General features: G+C 48.4%; 1 protein-coding gene across 1 annotated transcript in view; it reads left to right on the top strand.

The window, feature by feature from the left end:
- Nucleotides 1-3,670: 3,670 nt before the first annotated feature.
- Nucleotides 3,671-20,360, top strand: part of LOC145344342 (matrix metalloproteinase-21-like) — a 35,937-nt gene continuing 19,247 nt past the window's right edge. Inside the window, exons 1-2 of the mRNA XM_080191501.1 lie at nt 3,671-4,321; nt 19,183-19,487. Of these exons, the coding sequence (XP_080047627.1) occupies nt 19,329-19,487 (159 nt within the window). The 5' untranslated portion in view covers nt 3,671-4,321; nt 19,183-19,328. The remainder of the gene's footprint in view (nt 4,322-19,182; nt 19,488-20,360) is intronic.

The following is a 20,360-nucleotide window of genomic DNA, read 5'->3' as shown; positions in this document are numbered from 1 at the left end:
CGTGTGAGTCCAGAGCCACAGCAGTGTGGTTGACTCATAAAGGCTCCCTGAAAAAACCCAGCAAGCCCCTGAGTTGTGAAGAGTGTTCTTCAATGAAGGTTAGCCCAGCTACTGACACTCACACCCCGTGAATAAATTTAAAAAGACTCTGTCTCCCAGTTTGAATCTAAGGGTTCTCCGGCTGTTGTTGCCTCCAAACCGGATAACCCCACCCCCGGGGTCGACGGACCTTAACATGGTCCACGGGAATGGTAGCGGGCGGGATGAGAGAATTCCAGCCAATTTATCCACGTCACAAGTCATTGTCAATGTTGAGATGGCGGCGCGGGCTCGTTGGGCCGGAGGGCCTGTTTCCCCGTGCTGTGTTGTTCTTTGTTTGTAAGACCCCCTAGTCGCCGCTCTCCGGGTCAACGCACCCTAACCAGCACGTCTTTCAGGCTGGGGGAGGAAACCCACGCCGACATGGGGAGGATGCACAGACAGTGACCCGGGCGGGGAATCGAACCCGGGTCCCCGGCGCTGTGAGGCAGCAGCACTGACCCCCGCGCCACCGTCCCTCCCTGTAGCTTAATTTTAGTCAACTTTTAAATGCCTATGGTCTAGCAAGCCAGCTCAGGGGTAATTAGTCATGCGGATTGGCCAACGGTGCCCCCAGCCCGTGAAAGAATAAAATGTGAAAGTTCAGTCCACTCCAGCCCGCTGGCCCCACCACCAACCTTCCTTCACAGAGTAACGCCAGCACACTCTGACTGGGAGGTTTATGATGCGGAACCTGGTCGAATCCTTGTCAGAAACTGCCAGTGTTCCCTCGTCCTGCCATTCCTCTGATTACCTCCATGGAGAATTTCAGCAGTTCAGTGAGGCGTAGCCCAGCGTTCCGGAATCTTCCACTCAGCGGCCCAGCGCGCCGTTCCAAGGGGATTGACGGCCCCGGGGCGCCAGGCAGGCTGAGCCGGCTTCACCGTGCCACCTCCTCCCCTCCCCAGGGATCTCCAGCCTCCAGATAAACGACGAGATGTTCCCCTTTTCAGTTACATAAGAACATAAGAAATAGGAGCAGGAGTAGGCCATCTAGGCCTTCGAGCCTGCCCCGCCATTCAATAAGATCATGGCTGATCTGAAGTGGATCAGTTCCACTTTCCCGCTTTCTCCCCATAACCCTTAATTCCCCTGTCTGTCAGAAACCTATCTACCCGTGCCTTAAGTATATTTAGCAAGGCAGCCTCCACCACTTCAGCGGGCAGAGAATTCCAGAGATTCACCACCCTTTGAGTGAAGAAGTTCCTCCTCAACTCCGTTCTAAACTGCCCCCCCCTTTATCTTGAGGCTGTGCTCTCTCGTCCTGCTATCCTTTCTGAGCGGGAAGAGTCTCTCTACCTCTACCCTATCCATCCCTTTCATTATCTTACACGTCTCTATAAGATCCCCCCTCATCCTTCTAAACTCCAACGAGTACAGGCCCAGTCTATTTAGTCTCTCTTCATAGTCCAACCCCCTCATCTCCGGTATCAGCCTAGTAAACCTCCTCTGCACTCCCTCCAAGGCCAAAATATCCTTGCGTAAGTGCGGCGACCAAAACTGCACACAGTACTCCAGCTGCGGCCTCACCAGTGCCCTGTACAGCTGCAGCAAGACCTCCCTACTTTTATATTCTATCCCCCTCGCTATAAAGACCAACATCCCATTCGCCTTCTTGGTTCCTGGGATCTGAGTGTGGCTGGCAAGACTGGAATTTGCTTCCCATTCCTAACGAGAGAGTGGAGGAGTTTGTCTAAGGGTTAGAGGCAGCACTTTCAGGAATGAATTGAGGGAACATTTCAACAGGGAGAGGTTTGGAGAAGTAGTCCACAAACAAAATAGTTCCTTTTTTTAAAGTGTGAGGTTGATAGATTTTTGTTAGCCATTGATACTGAGGGTCAAGGGGCAAAGGGTAGGTGAGGTTCAAAACAACATTTGAAACATGGAAACATGCAAATCTTGCTGTGTGGAAGAAGGCCACTCAGCCCATCGTGCTTCTGCTAGCTACCCAGTCTAATTTCGCCCCTAAGTCTATAGTATTGTGGGTTACAACAGGTGTAGTGCAGATCCAACAGTATATATCTGCAAGGGTTGCAGGGGTTTCTGCGTCTACTAGCTGAAGTTTAGACCCTCTCACCACACCCACCCTCTGGAGAGGTACAAAAGGGTCCAGAGGGGCAATTTTTTTCACACAGAGGGTGGTGAGTGTCTGGAACAAGCTGCCAGAGGCAGTAGTAGAACCAGGCACAATTTTGCCTTTTACATGGGTCAGATGGGGTATAGAGGGATATGGGCCAAATGCGGGCAATTGGGACTGACTGAATGGTTGAAAAAAAGGGCAGCATGGACAAGTTGGGCCGAAGGGCCTGTTTCCATGTTGTAAACCTCTATGACTCTATGACTCATCATCTGTACACCTCAAGACAATCTCTTTTCCATCAGCGTGTTGGGTTTCACAGAACCTCGGAATCCCTACAGTAGGAGTAGGAGGCCATTCGGCCCATCAAGGCTGCACCGGCTCAGCATCTTACCCGGGCCCAACCCCCTGTCCGATTGGCATGGCCAATGCATCTTTGGAACGTGGGAGCACCCGGAGGAAACCCACGTAGACATGGGGAGAACGCGCAAACTCCACACAGACAGTGGCCCAAGCCGGGAATCGAACCTAGCCAGGAGGGATGTTGGAAAACATCTCTACGTGCAGAGAATGGTGGAGCTTTGGAACTCTCTTCCTCACTGTTTGTTGAGCAGGGGTATAAAGGGGATTAGCCCTGGGGCAGGCACATGGAGTCAGGCCACAGATCTGCCATGGTTTTTTTAACTCATTGGTGGGACATGGGTGTCGCTGGCTGGGACCAGCATTTATTGCCCATCCCTAGTTGCCCTTGGAGGGCAGTTGAGAGTCAACCACATTGGTGTGGCTCTGGAGTCACGTGTGGGCCAGACCGGGTAAGGAGGGCAGATTTCCTTCCCTAAAGGGACATTAGTGACCCAGATGGGTTTTTTTTCCAACAATCGACAATGATTTCACTGTCATCAGTAGATTCTAAATTCCCAATTTTTTTTTTAATTGAATTCAAATTCCACGATCTGCTGTGGCGGGATGCGAACCCGGGTCCCCCCGGAACATTCGCTGAGTTCCTGGATTAATAGTCCAGCGATAATACCACTAAGGCCATCGCCTTCCCTTCCTGAATAGCAGAGTGGGCTCAATGGGCTGAATGGCCTCCTCCTGTTCCTGCGCTGTACCTGGGGAATTTCTCTGGGTTTGATATCCCTTACCTCGTCACGGGCAAGCTTTCAAACAAAAAAGTTGAGGAAATTTCTAGAAGGTAAATGCCGTTTGCGTAGTCTGTCCCCCCCCGCTGCCTGCGTAGTGTTTTGAGCAGGTTACAACGCCACACCTAGCAGTGTTTGGTTTGAAACTGTAACTTGGAGCAGTGTTTGGTATGAACAGTGTAATCTGCGCTCACACCCTCGGGCAACCAAGGTTAATCGGCCGTCTCTGATGTCATTTCCCTCGGCCGGTGTAGGGTTTGGGGCCCTTCGCTGTGAGGTGCTTCCTGACTGAACGACACAGGATGGTACAGCACGCAAACAGCCAGGGCTGAGGGGACGCAGGTGGAGGGAGGGAGGAGACGGACTGGGGAGAACGAGAGGGAGAGGAGACGGTTCGGATTGACAAAGCACCGAGAGGCAGTAAAAGCGACGCAAAGTGCATCAGGTTGTGGGAGCGTGAGTGATACAGTTAGGATAAGGGAGATACAGGTGGGGAGAAAGTATAGGGAGAGGGAGAGAGAAAGAGAGAGAGAGAGAGCCCGACCTAGGTGGCATTAGAGATTGTGGGAGATACAAGGATTGGGAGAGCGATAGACACAGGGAGCGAGAGATAGAGGAACAGGGGACAGGGCAGGCAGAGAGTCAGGAAGAGACGGGGAGCAGGAGAGAGGGACGGAGAGACAGGGAGCAAGAGAAAGGGAGAGTGAGGCCAGGAGTAGGAGAGAAAGGAATCGGGAAACAGGGAATAGGAGAGAGGGATAGAGAGAGACAGGAAGCAGAAGAGAGGGGCAGGGAGGCATTAGGAGAGGGATCTGGAGGAGGGGAGAGAGGGATAAGGAGATAGGGATACAGGGAACGGGGGATAAGGATACAGGGAGAGACTGGGGGCAGGAGAGAGGAGCAGGGAGCAGGAGAGGGAGAGAGGGATAGGGTGAGCCAGGCGAATCTCCCAGTCGCAGCCTGCCTGTGGACGCACCAGCTCACTCTGTAACACCTTCAGATTATGGATGGAGGCCTACAATCGGTAAGTGTAACCCCGAGACCCACTGCATCGCAGAATGTGTTTACTAAGCACTGAAGGAATTCGGGTAATTACATACAAGAAAAGTAAACATTCAGGAAATAAAGTTGATGATACGCATGAGTATGTAATGGCGCATGTCCAAGAGAGGCCAACAGAGTAATTACAGGGCAGGAGGCAGGGTTCAACGGCAGGGGAAATCTCCAAGTGACTAAATCCAAGAACTCCAACTCTCAGCTTCCTGCATTGCAGCTTCTCCCTGAGAGAGAGTGGCACAATCCCACCCAGACCACCCTCCGACAGGGACAGACCCTCCGACAGGGACAGACCCTCCGACAGAGACTGACCCTCCGACAGGGACTGACCCTCCGACAGGGACAGACCCTCCGACAGGGACTGACCCTCCGACAGGGACTGACCCTCCGACAGGGACAGACCCTCCGACAGAGACAGACCCTCCGACAGGGACTGACCCTCCGACCGTGAGGCAGGTCCTATCAAGCATCTCAGGCTCCTTCCCTCCCTCACTGCACCTGTGGAATCCAGAGCTAGCACAGGAGGGCAGCAAGAGGGAGACAGGGGGTGAGTGTGGAGGGGAGGATAGTGAGGGAGAGTGTGGGTGGAGGGGATAGTGAGGGAGAGGGAGGGGATGAGTGGAGGGGATAGCGAGGAGGGAGATGGAAGGCAGCCAGAGGTTGAGTTGAGGGAGGCAGGGGAAGAATGGAAAGGGAGGGAGAGAGAGAGGTTGAGGAGTGTTTGGAGGAGAGGATAGTGAGGGAGAGGGGAGGGAGGCAGGAGGATGTTTTTTTTCCCCTTCCGCAGTCTTGTCTTCAGTTTAATGAACTTTCTGCAACTTCCCAACTCATCATTGGTTGAAGTGTGCTCGACTGTCTTCACCCATCCCCCCATTAATGGAGGGCCCTTCAGCCAGCTCTCCTCATCCTGTACCACCTTCCTTACCCACTAATGGGGTTGTGGGTGTCATTGGCTGGTTCAGCACTTATTGCCCCTCCTGAAGCTTTGCTGTGGTGTAGGTACACCCACAGTGCTGTTAGGGAGGGAGTTTGATGATTTTGACCCAGCGACTGTGAATGAACGGCCGATATATTTCCATGTCAGGACGGTGAGTGGTTTGGAGAGGAACCTGCAGGAGGTGTTCCCGTGTAGCTGCTGCCCTTGTCCTTCTAGATGGTTGAGGTTTGGAAGGTTCTGCCTTTGGAAGCTTGATGAGTTCCTGCAGGGCATCCTGTAGATTTGTAGATGGTACACACTTCTTGTTGGTGGTAGAGAGAATGAAAGTTTGTGAATGGGATGGTAATCAAGCAGGTTATTTTATCCTGGATGGTGTTGAGCTTCTTCAGTGTTGTTGGAGCTGCCCCCACCCAGGTAAGTGGAGAGTATCCCATCACACTCCTGACTTGTGCCTTGTGGAATGTGGACAGGCTTTGGGAGGTGAGGATTCCTTGCCTTTGACTTGTTCTGGTAGCCACAGTAATATATAGTCCAGTTCAGGTTCTGGTCAGTGGCAACCTGCAGGGTGTTGGTAGTGGGATACAGCGATGGCAATGCCATTGAATATCAAGGGCGATGATTAGATCCTCGTTCATTGGTGATTTCACTGCCTAATACTTGTGTCGTGCGTGTGTTATTTGGCACTTATCAGCCCAATGTCTTGCTGCATTTGAACATGGACTGTTTCAGTATCTGAGAATCGCGAATGATGCTGAACATTGTGCAAACATCGGTGAACGTCCCCAGTTCTAACCTTACGATGGAGGGAAGGTCATTGATGAAGCTGAAGATGGTTGGGTCTAGGGCACTAACCCTGAGGGACTCCTGCAGAGATGGTCCTGGAGCTGAGATTACTGCCCTCCAACCACCACAACCATCTTTGCATTTATCTAAATTAAATTCCATCTGCCATTTGTCAGCCCACTGGCCCAAGTCATGACTCCAACCAGTTGAGGTTTTTCCCTTGATTCCCATTGATTCCAGTTTCGCTGGGGCTCCTTGATGCCACACTCGGTCAAAAGCAGCCTTGATGTTAACGGCTGTCACTCTCACCTCACTTTCAAACCATTCCCCAGTGACTACACTCTCCTTAAAGACCATCTCAATGACTTTCTCTCCCAGTCTCTGCTCAGCGCTAGCCCGTCACCACTGGAGATGACTGACATTATATTCTCAGTGAAAGGTAAGGTAACTATGAAGAAATATGAAAGGTTGGCCGTCCCAGCATTCATAGCAGGAGTGAAAGTGTCTCATTAGATCCAAACCATTTCCCTTTCTTTAGTTTATTTATTAGTGTCACAAGTAGGCTTACATTAACACTGCAGTGAAGTTACTGTGAAAATCCCCAAGTCGCCACACTGCAGCACCTGTTCAGGCACACTGAGGGAGAAATTAACATGGCCAATGTACCTCACCAGCACATCTTTAGGAGGAAACCGGAGAAAACCCACGCAGATTTGGGGAGAACATGCAGACTCTGCACAGACAGTGACCCAAGCTGGGGAATTGAACCTGGATCCCTAAGGCAACAGTGCTAACCACTGTGCTACCCTCTAACATAAGACAGTATATTTGGTACTCATCAGTCACCCTTCATGGTCACACTTAACTTTCAATGGTTGGTATAAATGAACTATGGATCTAGAATATCTTCAGCCTCACCACTGATATCTGTGTGAAATCATCCAGTACTTAACAGCAGTAATCTCCAGTCTAAGGGGAAAGAAGCCAAATCCTGTTCCTCGTCTTATTGAGCCATTCAGATTCTTCCCACTGCAATTTGCAGGTATAATGTAACAATAATAATCAGGGTACTCGATATTTAAAGTGTCATCAGTACAACAGCATCAGGGCGATGTTATGTTGGGGCTGTGTACAATACTCATTAGCACACAGCTCGAGTACTGGTTTCATCTGATTTGATTTATTATTGTCACGTATTAACATACAGTGAAACGGATTGTTTCTTGCGTGCTATCAATCAAAGCATACCGTTCATAGAGAAGGAAAGGAGAGAGTGCAGAATGTGGTGTTACAGTCATAGCTAGGGTGTAGGGAAAGATCAACTTAATGCGAGGTAGGTCCATTCAAAAATCTGACAGCAGCAGGGAAGAAGCTGTTCTTGAGTCGGTTGGTATGTGACCTCAGACTTTAATATCTTTTACCCAACGGAAGAAGGTGGAAGAGAGAATGTCCGGGGTGTGTGGGGTCCTTAATTATGCTGGCTGCTTTTCCCGAGGCAGTGGGAAGTGTACGCAGAGTCAATGTATGGGAGGCTGGTTTGTGTGATGGATTGGGATACATTCAGGACATTTTGTAGTTTCTTAAACTGCACGCAGTTCTGGTCATCGCATTATAGGGAGGATCTGATGGCCCTGGAGGGGGTGTAGAGGAGGTTCGCCCGAACGTTGCCTGGGCTGGAGTGTTTCAGCTTTGAAAGAGAGGCCACTTAGACTGGGGTTGGTTTCCTTATGTGGAGATGCCGGTGTTGGACTGGGGTAAGAACAGTAAGAAGTCTCACAACACCAGGTCAAAGTCCAGCAGGTTTATTTGGTAGCTCAAGCCACTAGCTTTTGGAGCGCTGCTCCTTCGTCGGGTGAGTGGGAGTTCTGTTCACAAACAGGGCATTCTTTAAATCTGGAGCAGGGTGGTCGAGGTGGGAACACTCAGAGGCAATTAGATGAACACTTGAAATGCCACAGCATACAGAGCAAGTACTGGAAAATAAGATTAGAATAGATAGATGCTTGATAGCCAGTGCAGGCATGATGGGCTGAAGGGCCTCTTCTTGTGGTGTCAACCTCTATGACTATGTTACCAGACCGGTAATCGAGAGCCTAGTCTAATCATAAAATCCCTACAGTGCAGAAGGAGGCCATTCAGCCCATTGAGCCTGCACCAACATCAATTCTATCCAAGCCCCATCCTCATAACACCATGTATTTACCCCACTTACCCATCCCTTGACATTAAGGGGCAGTTGAGCATAGCCACTTGGGCCAGTGGGCTGACAAATGGCAGATGGAATTTAATTTAGATAAATGCAAAGTGATGCATTTTGGTCGATTGAACCAGGGCAGGACTTGCTCAGTTAATAGTAGGGCACTGGGGAGAGTTACTGAACAAAGAGATCTAGGGGTACATGTTCATAGCTCCTTGAAAGTGGAGTCACAGGTGGACAGAGTGGTGAAGAAGGCATTTGGCATGCTTGGTTTCATTGGTCAAAACATTGAATACAGGAGTTGGGACGTCTCGTTGAAGTTGTACAAGACATTGGTAAGGCCACACTTGGAATACTGTGCACAGTTCTGGTCACCCTATTATAGAAAGGATATTATTAAACTAGAAAGAGTGCAGAAAAGATTTACTGGGATGCCACCAGGACTTGATGGTTTGAGTTATAAGGAGAGGCTGGATAGACTGGGACTTTTTTCCCTGGAGTGTAAGAGGCTTAGGAGTGATCTTTTAGAGATCTATAAAATAATGAGGGGCACAGATCAGCTAGATAGTCAATATCTTTTCCCAAAAGTAGGGGAGTCTAAAACTAGAGGGCAGAGGTTTAAGGTGAGAGGGGAGAGATACAAAGGTGTCCAGGGGGCAATTTTTTCACAGAGAGTGGTGAGTGTCTGGAACAAGCTGCCAGAGGTAGTGGTAGAGGCGGGTACAATGTTGTCTTTTACAGTTACACAGGTAAGATGGGGTATAGAGATGGGCCAAATGTGGGCAATTGGTTCTAGCTTAGGGGTTAAAAGAAGAGACAGCGAGGATAAGGTGTCCAATGGGTCTGTTTCTACGCTGTAAACCTCTAGGACACTATGAATCAATCAAACCTCTAGGACACTATGAATCAACCTAACCCGCACATCTTTGGACTGTGGGAGGAAACAAGAGTGCACGGAGGAAACCCACGCAGACACGGGGAGAACATGCAAACTCCACACAGACAGTGACCCGAGCTTGGAGTTGAACCTGGCTCCCTGGCACTGTGGGGCAGCAGTGCTAGCCACCGTGCCACCATGCCACCCCAGGAAGGAAATCTGCCGTCCTTACCTCGGGGTGACTCCCAGAGGCCACCCCCAATGTGGTTGACTCACAACTGCCTCTGAATTGGCCCAGCAAGTCACTCTCAATTGTCAAGATTATGGCTCAATAAAGCTCAGCCCAGCTGGTGACGCTCACATCCCATGAGGGAATTCAAAAAAAAACTTTGTCTCACAGTTTTTGAAAAAAAAAACTTGGCAGGAACAGAATATTCTAGAGTCACAATATCTGTAGCCTAATTTTCCATAATCGCACATTAAACAAACAACAAACAAAGACAGGATTCTGAGCTGCAGGCTAAATAGCAATGATGTCTCCACTCATTGGAGTCATACCTTATACAAAGGAAGATGGCTGGCTGCTAATCCATGGCATTTAGAAGATGAAGGGGTGATTTGTTTAAAAATGTTCAGCTATTAAGAGGAACTGATAGGCTAGATAGTAACTATACCCAGCGTCCATGACGAGGGGACATTGTGTAAAGATCAGAGCCAGGAATCTCAGCGGCAAAATGAGAAAACATTTTCACACAGAAAGAGTGAGAGAAGTTGGAACTCACTCGCACAATCCATGGACTGCTGGTGGCACGGTCGTTAGCACTGCTGCCTCGCAGCGCCAGGGACCCAGGTTCGATTCCCAGCTTGGGGCACTGTCTGCACAGCATCCACATATTCTCCCCGTGTCTGCGTGGGTTTCCTCCGGGTGCTCCGGTTTCCTCCCACAGTCTGAAAGACGTGCTGGTTGGGTGCATTGGCCATGCTAAATTCTCCCTCAATGTACCCAAACAGACACTTGAGTGAGGCGATTAAGAGATTTTCACAGCAACTTCATTGCAGTGTTAATGTAAGCCTACTTGTGATTACAATAAATAAACTTTAAAACTGAGGATTTTTGTGACTAATGGAATGGGTCAAAAGTGCCCATATCAATCACCATCTCACTGACTGTCAGAACAGTCTGGAGGGGCTGAATGGCCTCATCCTGTTCATGTATGTCTTATCATTCCTTTCAAAATCCTAAAGACTTCAGTTCAATCACCCTGTAACATTCTAGATTCCAGAGACTATAAACCGAGTTCCTGTCACCTCTCCACATTAACTAATCCTGCTCATATTCAGCAAAGGGGCAAACTTTATTATGATTGTGGAGGGTCAGTCATCTCAGCTCCAGGACCATCTCTGCAGGGGTCCCTCAGGGTTAGTGTCCTAGACCCAACCATCTTCAGCTGCTTCATCAATGACCTTCCCTCCATCATAAGGTCAGAGGTGGGGATGTTCACCGATGTTTGCACAATGTTCAGCATCATTTGTGACTCCTCAGATACTGAAGCAGTTCATGTCCAAATGCAACAAGATCTGGACAATATCCAGGCTTGGGCTGACAAGTGGCAAGTAATATTTGGGCCACACACATGCCAGGTAATGACCATCTCCAACAAGAGAGGATCTAACCATCACCTGTTGAAATTCAATGGCATTACCATTGCTGGATCCCCCACTGTCAGCACCCTGGGGATTCCCATTGACCAGAAACTGAACTGGACCCAGCCGTATAAATACTGTGGCTACCAGCGCAGGTTAGAGGCTGGGAATTCTGCAGAGACTAAGTCACGTCTTGACTCCCCAAAGCCTGTCCATCATCGACAAGGCACAAGTCAGGAGTGTTCAGATGGGGTGTTCTCCACGTGCCTGGGTGGGCACAGCTTCAACAACACTCATGGGGCTTGGCACTATCCAGGGCAAAGCAGCCCCACTTGATTGGCACCACATCCAGAAACATTCACCATCTGGAAGTTCCCCTCCAAGCCACTCACCATCCGTATATCACCGTTCCTTCACTGTCGCTGGGTCAAAATCCTGTAACTCAGTCCCTAACAGCACTGTGGGTGTACCTACACCTCAGGGAAGGCAGTGATTCTAGAAGGCAGCTCACCACCACCCTCTCAAGGGTAAATAGGGATGGGTAATAAATGCTGGACCAGCCAGCGACCCCCACATCCCACAAATAAATTACAGAAAACACTCTGGTAAATGTGTACACTTTCCAAGGACACAATATTGTCCAGCGCCCAGAATTGTCCAGCGGTGATATATCCTGAGATTTGTGTAACTGCAGTAAACACTCATCTTGACACCAAAACCTTGTGTGATTTCAAGAAGAAATTAGATATAGCTCTTGGGGCTAAAGGGATCAGGGGATGTGTGGGGAGAAGTGGGATTAAGATACTGAATTCGATAATCAGCCATGATCAAGATGAATGGTGGGGCAGGCTCAAAGGCCTGAATGGCCTATTCCTGCTTCTAGTTTCTATGTTTCTTTACATTAAAGATCTGTGGATACAAAGACACTCATTCCTGAGGTTAGATACATAAAGCTAAAAGCAGTTCATCCAGATGAGATTTAACCAGACCCGTATAACATCATGTCTATTCTCTTGTATTCATAATGCCTTGAGATAAAGTCCAGCCTTTCACTGAGCTCTGTGTGCTGTTCGGATCTGGGCACGGGCCAGAGGCTAAGGAGGGGGCAGTTAGTCAGACACTGAGCCAGTCACCCCCTGAACACCAGGAGAGGGCAGTTAGACACTGAGCCAGTCACCCCCTGAACACCAGGAGTGGGCAGTTAGTCAGACACTGAGCCAGTCACCCCCTGAACACCAGGAGTGGGCAAGTGAGGCATTGAATCTTCTCTATTTCAAAGGTTGCCAGTGAAGCAGACACTCTGACAAAACTGCGTCAACACCAAACCCCATCTCTGTATGTGGGATTATTTATCCCCTGATATCATATCATTGGCCCATTAGGGGCAGGGCAAGGACTCCCCTTTACACCAGTTACCCTGACTGGTGCAATGCTCACACTGCGTCATTTCATGCCTCCTCTGCTTGGTGTAATAAGTGAAGAACGGTCAGAGCTCAGACTGCTCCCTCACACACGCTGGAAAAGGTTAGACAGGTGTACAGAATTCCCGAGAGCGACAGTCAGTTACTGAGTAATACACACACAACAAATCCTTCAATAGTAACCGGAAATCTTAAAGGCATTCCACCCTATTAATGTGTAAGTGTATCAGCAACTATTTCTGCATAGTTGTATCTAAGTGTGAGATAGTATGTGTTTGTCTGTGTGTGTGTGTGTGTGTGTGTGTGTGTGTGTGTGTGTGAATTGCTGTGTGCGTGTCTGAGAGTTGTCTGTGCATGACTCTGAGTGTGTATGTATGAGTGTGTATATATGTGAATGTATGTGTGAATATAAGTGTGTGTGGGTGTGTGTGGGAGTGTGTGTCTGTCTGTATGAATGTGTGTGGAAGTGTGAGTGCATGCGTGAGTGTGAGTGTGTGTGGGAATGTATGGCAGTGTGTGTGTGAGTGCGTGTGTCTGTGTGAGTGTGTGTGGGAGTGTGAGTGTATGCAAGTATGTGTATGTCTGTGTGAGTGTGTGTGTGAGCATGTGTGAGTGTGTGAGTGTGTGAGTGTGTGTGTCTTTATGTGAGACTGTGAGTGAATGTAAGTGTGTGTGAGAAAGGGAGAGAGAGAATGTGTGTAAGTGGATGTATTTGTGACTGTGTATGACTGTGAGTGAGTAGTGTGTGTGTCTGAGTGTGTGTGCATGTGACTGAGAGTGCGAATGTGTGTGTGGAGAGTGTGTTTGTGTGTGAATGAGTGTGTGTGTGTACATGTATGAGTGAGTGCATTTATCTGAGTGTGTGAGTGTGTGTGTGAGTGTGTGTGTGTGTCTGAGTGTGTGTGTGTATGAGTGAGTGTGTGTATCTGAGTGTGTGTGAGTGAGTGTGTGTGTGTGTCTGTGTGTGTGTGAGTGTGTGTGTGTCTGAGTGAGTGTGTGTGAATGTGTCTGAGTGTGTGTATGAGTGAGTGCATGTATCTGAGTGTGAGTGAATGTGTGTGTGTTTGTGTGTGTCTGAGTGTGTGTGTGTATGAGTGAGTGTGTATCTGAGTGTATGTGACTGAGTGTGTGTGTGTAGTGTATGTGTGTGTGTGTAGTGTGTGTGTCTGAGTGTGTAAAAGTGAGTGCATGTATCTGAGTGTGAGTGAATGTGTGTGTTTGTGTGTGAATGAGTGTGTGTATCTGAGTGTGTGAGTGTGTGTACCTGAGTGTGTGTTAGTGTGTGTGTCTGAGTGTGTGTAAATGTATGAGTGAGTGTGTGTATCTAAGATTGGTGAGTGAGTGTGTGTGTGTGTGTGTGTGTGTGAGTGAGTGTGAGTGTGTGTGTGTGAGTGTGAGTGTATGAGAGTGTGTGTGTGAGTAAGTGCGTGTGTGTGTGTGTGAGTGTCTGTGTGTGTGTGTGTGTGTGTGAGTGTGTGTCTCTGTGTGTGTGTGTATGTGTGAGTGTGTGTGTGTGTGAGAGTTTGTGTGTGTGTGTGTGTATGTGTGAGTGTGTCTGTGTGTGAGAGTGTGTGTGTGAGTGTGTGTGTGTGTGAGTCTGTGTGTGTGTGTGAGTCTGTGTGTGTGTGTGAGTGTGTGTGAGAGTGTGTGTGTGTGTTACTGTGAAGTGTCGGTGTGTGACAGTGTGGTTTGTATTATTGGATATGGCCTCATCTGTGTCTGTGTGTGTTTTGTTTGCTGTGAGACTGAATATAATTATACCCCGAAGGGGTTAAATTATGAGGGCAGTTTTCAGAGTCGAGGTATGTGTATTCCCTCGAGTCTGGAGAATTAAGGGATGATCTCATTTGAGGTGTTTAAGATGATTAAATATTTTGGTAAGAGAGATAAAGAGAAATGATTTCCTCTGGCAGGGGAAGGGGGTGTGGGGACGGGGGGGGGGGGGGGGGGGGGTCCAGTACCTGGGCGGGGGGAGGAATATTAAAATTGGACTCAGGTTGTCCAGGGGCATATCAGGAAGCAACTCCTCACGCAAAGGAGAGCGGAAGTCTGGAACTCTCTCCCTCGAAGGCTGTCAAAGATGACAGATCAACTTAGAATGTTAAAATTAACATTTAACTTCGTCCAGTTTCAAAGGATTCACAACAAAGGCTCCTATGATGGAGTTGAGATACAGATCAGACTCCAGGGGCTAAACGATCTGCTCCTATTTTTATTTAACAGGCTTGACGGACTGAATGGCCTCCTCCTGTTATGGAGTCACAGACGTTTACAGCATGCAAACAGGCCCTTCGGCCCAACTTGTCCATGCCGTCCAGTTTTTACCATTAAGCTAGTCCCAATTGCCTGCATTTGGCCCACATCTCTCTACACCCATCTTACTCATTTAACTGTCTAAATGCTTTTTAAAAGACAAAATTGTACCCACCTCCAGTACTACCTCTGGCAGCTCATTCCAGACACTCACCACCCTCTATATAAAAAAAACTGTCCCTCTGGACACTTTTGTATCTCTCACCTTAAACCTCTGCCCTCTAGTTTTAGACTCCCCTACCTTTGGGAAAAGATATTGACTATCTAGCTGATCTGTGCCCCTCATTATTTTATAGATCTCTATAAGATCACCCCTCAGCCTCCTACGCTCCAGAGTAAAAAGTCCCAGTCTATCCAGCCTCTCCTATAACTCAATCCATCAAGTCCCAGTAGCATCCTAGTAAATCTTCTCTGCACTCTTTCTAATTTAATAATATCCTTTCTATAATAGGGTGACCAGAACTGTACACAGTATTCCAAGTGTGGCCTTACCAATGTCTTGTACAACTCCAACAAGACGTCCCAACTCCTGTATTCAATGTTCTGACCGATGAAACCAAGCATGCGAAATGCCTTCTTCACCACTCTGTCCACCTGTGACTCCACTTTCAAGGAGCTATGAACATGTACCCCTAGATCTCTTTGTTCCATAACTCTCCCCAGCGCCCTACCATTAACTGAGTAAGTCCTGCCCTGGTTCAATCGACCAAAATGCATCACCTCGCATTTATCTAAATTAAACTCCATCTGCCATTTGTCAGCCCACTGGCCCAATTGATCAAGATCCCGTTGCAATCAGAGATAACTTTCTTCACTGTCCACTATGCCACCAATCTTGGTGTCATCTGCAAACTTACTAACAATGCCTCCTAAATTCTCATCCAAATTATTAATATAAATGACAAATAACAGTGGACCCAGAACCCATCTCTGAGGCACACCGCTGGTCACAGGCCTCCAGTTAGAAAAACAACCCTCTACAACCACCCTCTGGCTTCTGTCATCAAGACAATTTTGTATCCATTTAGATACCTCACCCTGGATCCTGTGAGATTTAACCTTATGCAACAACCTATCGTGCGGTACCTTGACCAAGATCTTGCTAAAGTCCGTGTAGACAACATGAACTGCACTGCCCTCATCTACCTTCTTGGTTACCCCTTCAAAAAACTCAATCCATGTACCTGTGTAACAGGCTCGAGGGGCTGAATGGCCTTCTCCTGTTCCAATGTAACAGGCGCAAGGGTCTGAATGGGCTCCTCCTGTTCCTGTGTAGCAGGCTTGAGGGGCTGAATAGCCTTCTGTTCCTGAGTAGCAGGTTCAAGGGTCTGATTGGTCTCCTCCTGTTCCTGTGTAGCAAGTTTGAGGGGCTGAATGGCCTCCCCTGATCCGGTTTTCTTTCTAACTCACTGTGTGAGACACTTTGAGATGTTCTGTTGTGGTGATTTGGGTTTATTGAAGAGTTTGCAGAGTTTTGTCCAGTTCTGGGGCATTGACAATCCGGAGCAGGGCTTGCTGATGTGTTGTGATTTATGGTGTACATTAATAATTTGGACTCAAATATCGGAGGTCAGATCAGTAAGTTTGTGGATGTATTGTAAATTGGTAGGGTGGTAAACATTGAGGAGGATAGGTGGACACTGAAGGAGGATATCAACTAATGCACTGGGGAGGGGTAACAAGGCAAAGGGTTTGAGTGTGAATGGGAAGGCAGTGGGAAGTACTGGGGATCAGAGGGAGCTGGAATACACATCCACAGATTCCTGAAGGGGGCAGACAGGTAGATATAGTGGTTAAGGAGACATATAGAGGCATAGGCTCATACTGCATTCAAAAGGCCCTTCAGCCCATTGAGTCTGCACTGACAATTCTGTCCCTATTTTCTCCTTTTCCTGAGTGAAATCCGATGGGAAGTATTCAGTTAAACCCTTCCATTATCCTGCAGCTTCACACAGATTACCCCCTCGAATGGACCCGACTCTTTCTCTGGTTAACATCTCACCTTTAATGTATTTATAGAATGTCTAAGGGTTCTCCCTAATCCTCATCGCAAGTCCTTTCTCATATGGGATACTTGCCTTTCTTTATTAGCCGAGGCCTAGAACACAAGAGCAGGGAGGTCATACCGGAACTGTACAAAGTACTGGTGAGGCCACAGCGAGAGTGCCGTGTGCAGTTCTGGTCACCACTTTATCAGAAGGATGTGACTGCACTGGAGAAGGTGCAGAGGAGATTCTCTAGGGTGTTGTCTGGGCCAGAGGCTCTGAGCTATGACGAGAGGTATGTTGGTATCAATGGGTGTTATTCGGATTGGCGGTTGGTGACTAGTGGAGTGCCGCAGGGATCGGAGCTGGGGCCTCAGCTATTTACCATTTATATAGATGATCTGGAGGAGGGGGCTGAGTGTAGGGTGACGAAATTTGCTGATGACACAAAGATGAGTGGAAAAGCAAATTGTGTGGAGGGTGTGGAAAGTCTGCAGAGGGATCTGGATAGGCTGAGCGAGTGGGCGAGGATCTGGCAGATGGAGTACAATGTTAGCAAGTGTGAGGTTATCCACTTTGGCAGGAATAATAGTAGGAGGGATTACTATTTAAAGGGCGAAAAGCTGCAGCAGGCGACGGTGCAGAGGGACCTGGGGGTCCTTGTGCATGAGTCGCAAAAACCCAGTCTGCAGGTGCAGCAGGTGATCAAGAAGGCGAATGGGATGTTGGCCTTTATAGCGAGGGGGATTGAATATAAAAGCAGGGAGGTCTTGCTGCAACTGTACAGGGCACTGGTGAGGCCGCAGCTGGAGTACTGTGTGCAGTTTTGGTCACCGCACTTACGGAAGGATATTTTGGCCTTGGAGGGAGTGCAGAGGAGGTTCACTAGGCTGATACCGGAGATGAGGGGGTTGGACTATGAAGAGAGACTAAATAGACTGGGTCTGTACTCGTTGGAGTTTAGAAGGATGAGGGGGGATCTTATAGAGACGTATAAGATAAAGAAAGGGATGGATAGGGTAGAGGTAGAGAGATTCTTCCCGCTCAGAAAGGATAGCAGGACTAGAGGGCACAGCCTCAAGATAATGGGGGGGGGCGGTTTAGAACGGAGTTGAGGAGGAACTTCTTCACTCAAAGGGTGGTGAATCTCTGGAATTCTCTGCCCGTTGAAGTGGTGGAAGCTACCTTGCTAAATATATTTAAGTCACGGGTAGATAGGTTTCTGATAGACAGGGGAATTAAGGGTTATGGGGAGAGGGCGGGAAAGTGGAACTGAGCCACGACAGGTCAGCCATGATCTTATTGAATGGCGGGGCAGGCTCGAAGGGCTAGATGGCCTACTCCTGCTCCTATTTCTTATGTTCTTATGTTTATGCCCTTATGTTCTTATGAGAGATCGGATAGTCTGAGGCTGTTTTCCTTGGAGCAGTGAAGGTAGAGAGGGGACCTGATAGAGGTGAATAAGATTAGGAGGGGCATTGATAAGGCGCATACCGGACCTTGGTGAGACCACATTTGGAATATTGTGTTCAGTTCTGGTCACCTCACTATAAGGAGGATGTGGGAGCATTGGAGAGAGTGCAGAGGAGATTTACCAGGATGCTGCCTGGTTTGGAGGGTAGGTCTTATGAGGAAAGGTTGAGGGAGCTGGGGCTTTTCTCTTTAGGGCGGAGGAGGATGAGAGGAGACTTAATAGAGGTTTATAAGATGATGAGGGGGATAGAAAGAGTAGACGTTCAGAGACTATTTCCTCGGGTGGATGTAGCTGTTAGTAGGGGGCATAACTATAAGGTTCATGGTGGGAGATATAGGAGGGATGTCCGAGGTAGGTTCTTTACTCAGAGAGTGATTGGGGTGTGGAATACACTGCCTGCTGTGATAGTGGAGTCGGACACTTTAGGAGCTTTCAAGCGGTTATTGGATAGGCACATGGAGCACTCCAGAATGATAGAGAGTGGGATAGCTTGATCTTGGGATTGGACATAGCTCGGCACAACATTGAGGGCCGAAGGGTCTGTACTGTTCTATGTTGATAGGGAGGCATTCTTTCTATTCATAGACGGGTCAATAACTGTGGGGGTGGGGGGGGGAGATAGTGGGCAGGGTTGGGGGGGAACAGATTTAAGGTAAGAGTGTAAAGCTAAGAGGTGAGTTGAGCATCAGTCACATTGCTGAGGCTCTGGAGTCACATGTAGGCCAGACCAGGTAAGGACGGCAGATTTCCTTCCCTAAGGGCCATTAGTGAACCTGAAGGGTTTTTTCTGATAATGGTTTCACGGTCATCAGTAGATTCTTAATTCCAGATTTTTTTTATTGAATTCAAATTCCACCATCTGTCGTGGCGGGATTCGAACCCAGAGCATTAGCTGAGTTTCTGGATTAAGAGACGAGCGATAATACCACTAGGCCATTGCCTCCCCTGTCTGGAAGGGTGGCAGAAGCAGGAATATTTAAGAAGTATTGAGGTATTCACTAGCGCTACTCTAACATCCAGGGCTATTGACCAAGCACTGGAGAATGGGTTGAGTGTAGTCAGATCTTTGTTGACCAGCATGGACACGATGGGCCAAATGGCCTCCTCCTGTGCTGTAAACGTCTGTGAGTCTGTGAATGACACTCTCTCGATGGTATCAAATGGTTTGGCTCCTGCATCTTTTGAATTTTTCTCACAGACCATCACCTCTCAGGTGGGAGCTGATTTGGAAACGTGACCAAGAGGAGCGACTGTCATCCGTCGGGTCCTCATCACAGTGAACGTACTGATCCTGTCCTCCCGGGGGGAAACCGTGCAGACAACTGTCTTCCAGCAGTGAGGACCATGAAGTCTCTGAGCGCTGGAGTGCTGTCCCTATGTCTCCATCTCTACCTCCTGCCGATGAGCGTGGGGGAGAAGGTCTATCACAGCCGTGACCACTCTGATATCCAGGAGAGGGTATGGACTCGGGCACGACCTGTCCGAACCACCAAATCAGCCCAGGTAAGTCACTGAATTTCACGGGGTTGCAGAGTTAGAAAGCACAGGAGTAAGCCCTCACACCCACATGGTCCCAATGCCTATGTTACAGCTACACATTAACCCCCAACCACATCATCCTCATCTCACCCCCCCGCCCAGTATAACTCTCTGTTCGCTTCTGCCTTGTGAGTATATCTTCTATGCAGTTTATCTGAGGGAGAATGTCTTTGAGGGGGATCTCATAAAACATTATAAAATTTTAACAGGACTAGACAGGGTAGGTGCAGGGAGGATATTCCTGATGGTGGGGGGAGTCCAGAACCAGGGGTCACAGTCTGAGGATTCAGGGTAGACCATTTAGGACAGAGATGAGGAGACATTTTTTCACCCAAAGAGTGGGGAGCCTGTGGACTTCATTATCACAGGAAGTAGTTAATGCCAAAGCTAAGTGGACGGAGGTTGACACTGGTGCTGCTGTATAATTCCTGAGGCTACAAACCAACAAAATCTCAAGCACCTTCCTTTAAAACCAGCTGGTGAGATTTTAGGGACATATACAGAAGAGATTGTGCTGTTAAAAGGTTACATCATAGTCAATGTAGAGATGAGTGAACAAACAGCAGGGCTGCCTCTCCATGTGGCCCACGGTAATCTTCCAGTTCAGTTTGGAAGATCGTGGTTGGAGAAGATAAAGTTTAACTGGAATGCTGTCAGCATATTAGTCGATGTCTAAACAGACCTGCAGCACCTGCTGGATAAGTACAAGAGTGCATATGAAGAAACACTTGGCTTAATGATCAAGTGCAACTTAATATAAAACCTTAGTAGTCAACCAATAGGTCTCAAAGCAAGAGCGATGCCATATGCAATTCATCCCTAGGTCGAAGAAGAATT

Source organism: Carcharhinus amblyrhynchos, chromosome 1 (genome assembly GCF_965287045.1).
Source record: "Carcharhinus amblyrhynchos chromosome 1, sCarAmb.v2.hapA, whole genome shotgun sequence".
NCBI classification, from domain to species: Eukaryota; Metazoa; Chordata; class Chondrichthyes; order Carcharhiniformes; family Carcharhinidae; genus Carcharhinus; species Carcharhinus amblyrhynchos.
Note: the sequence above shows the minus strand (reverse complement) of the source record. Positions and strands in the feature narration are given on the sequence as shown.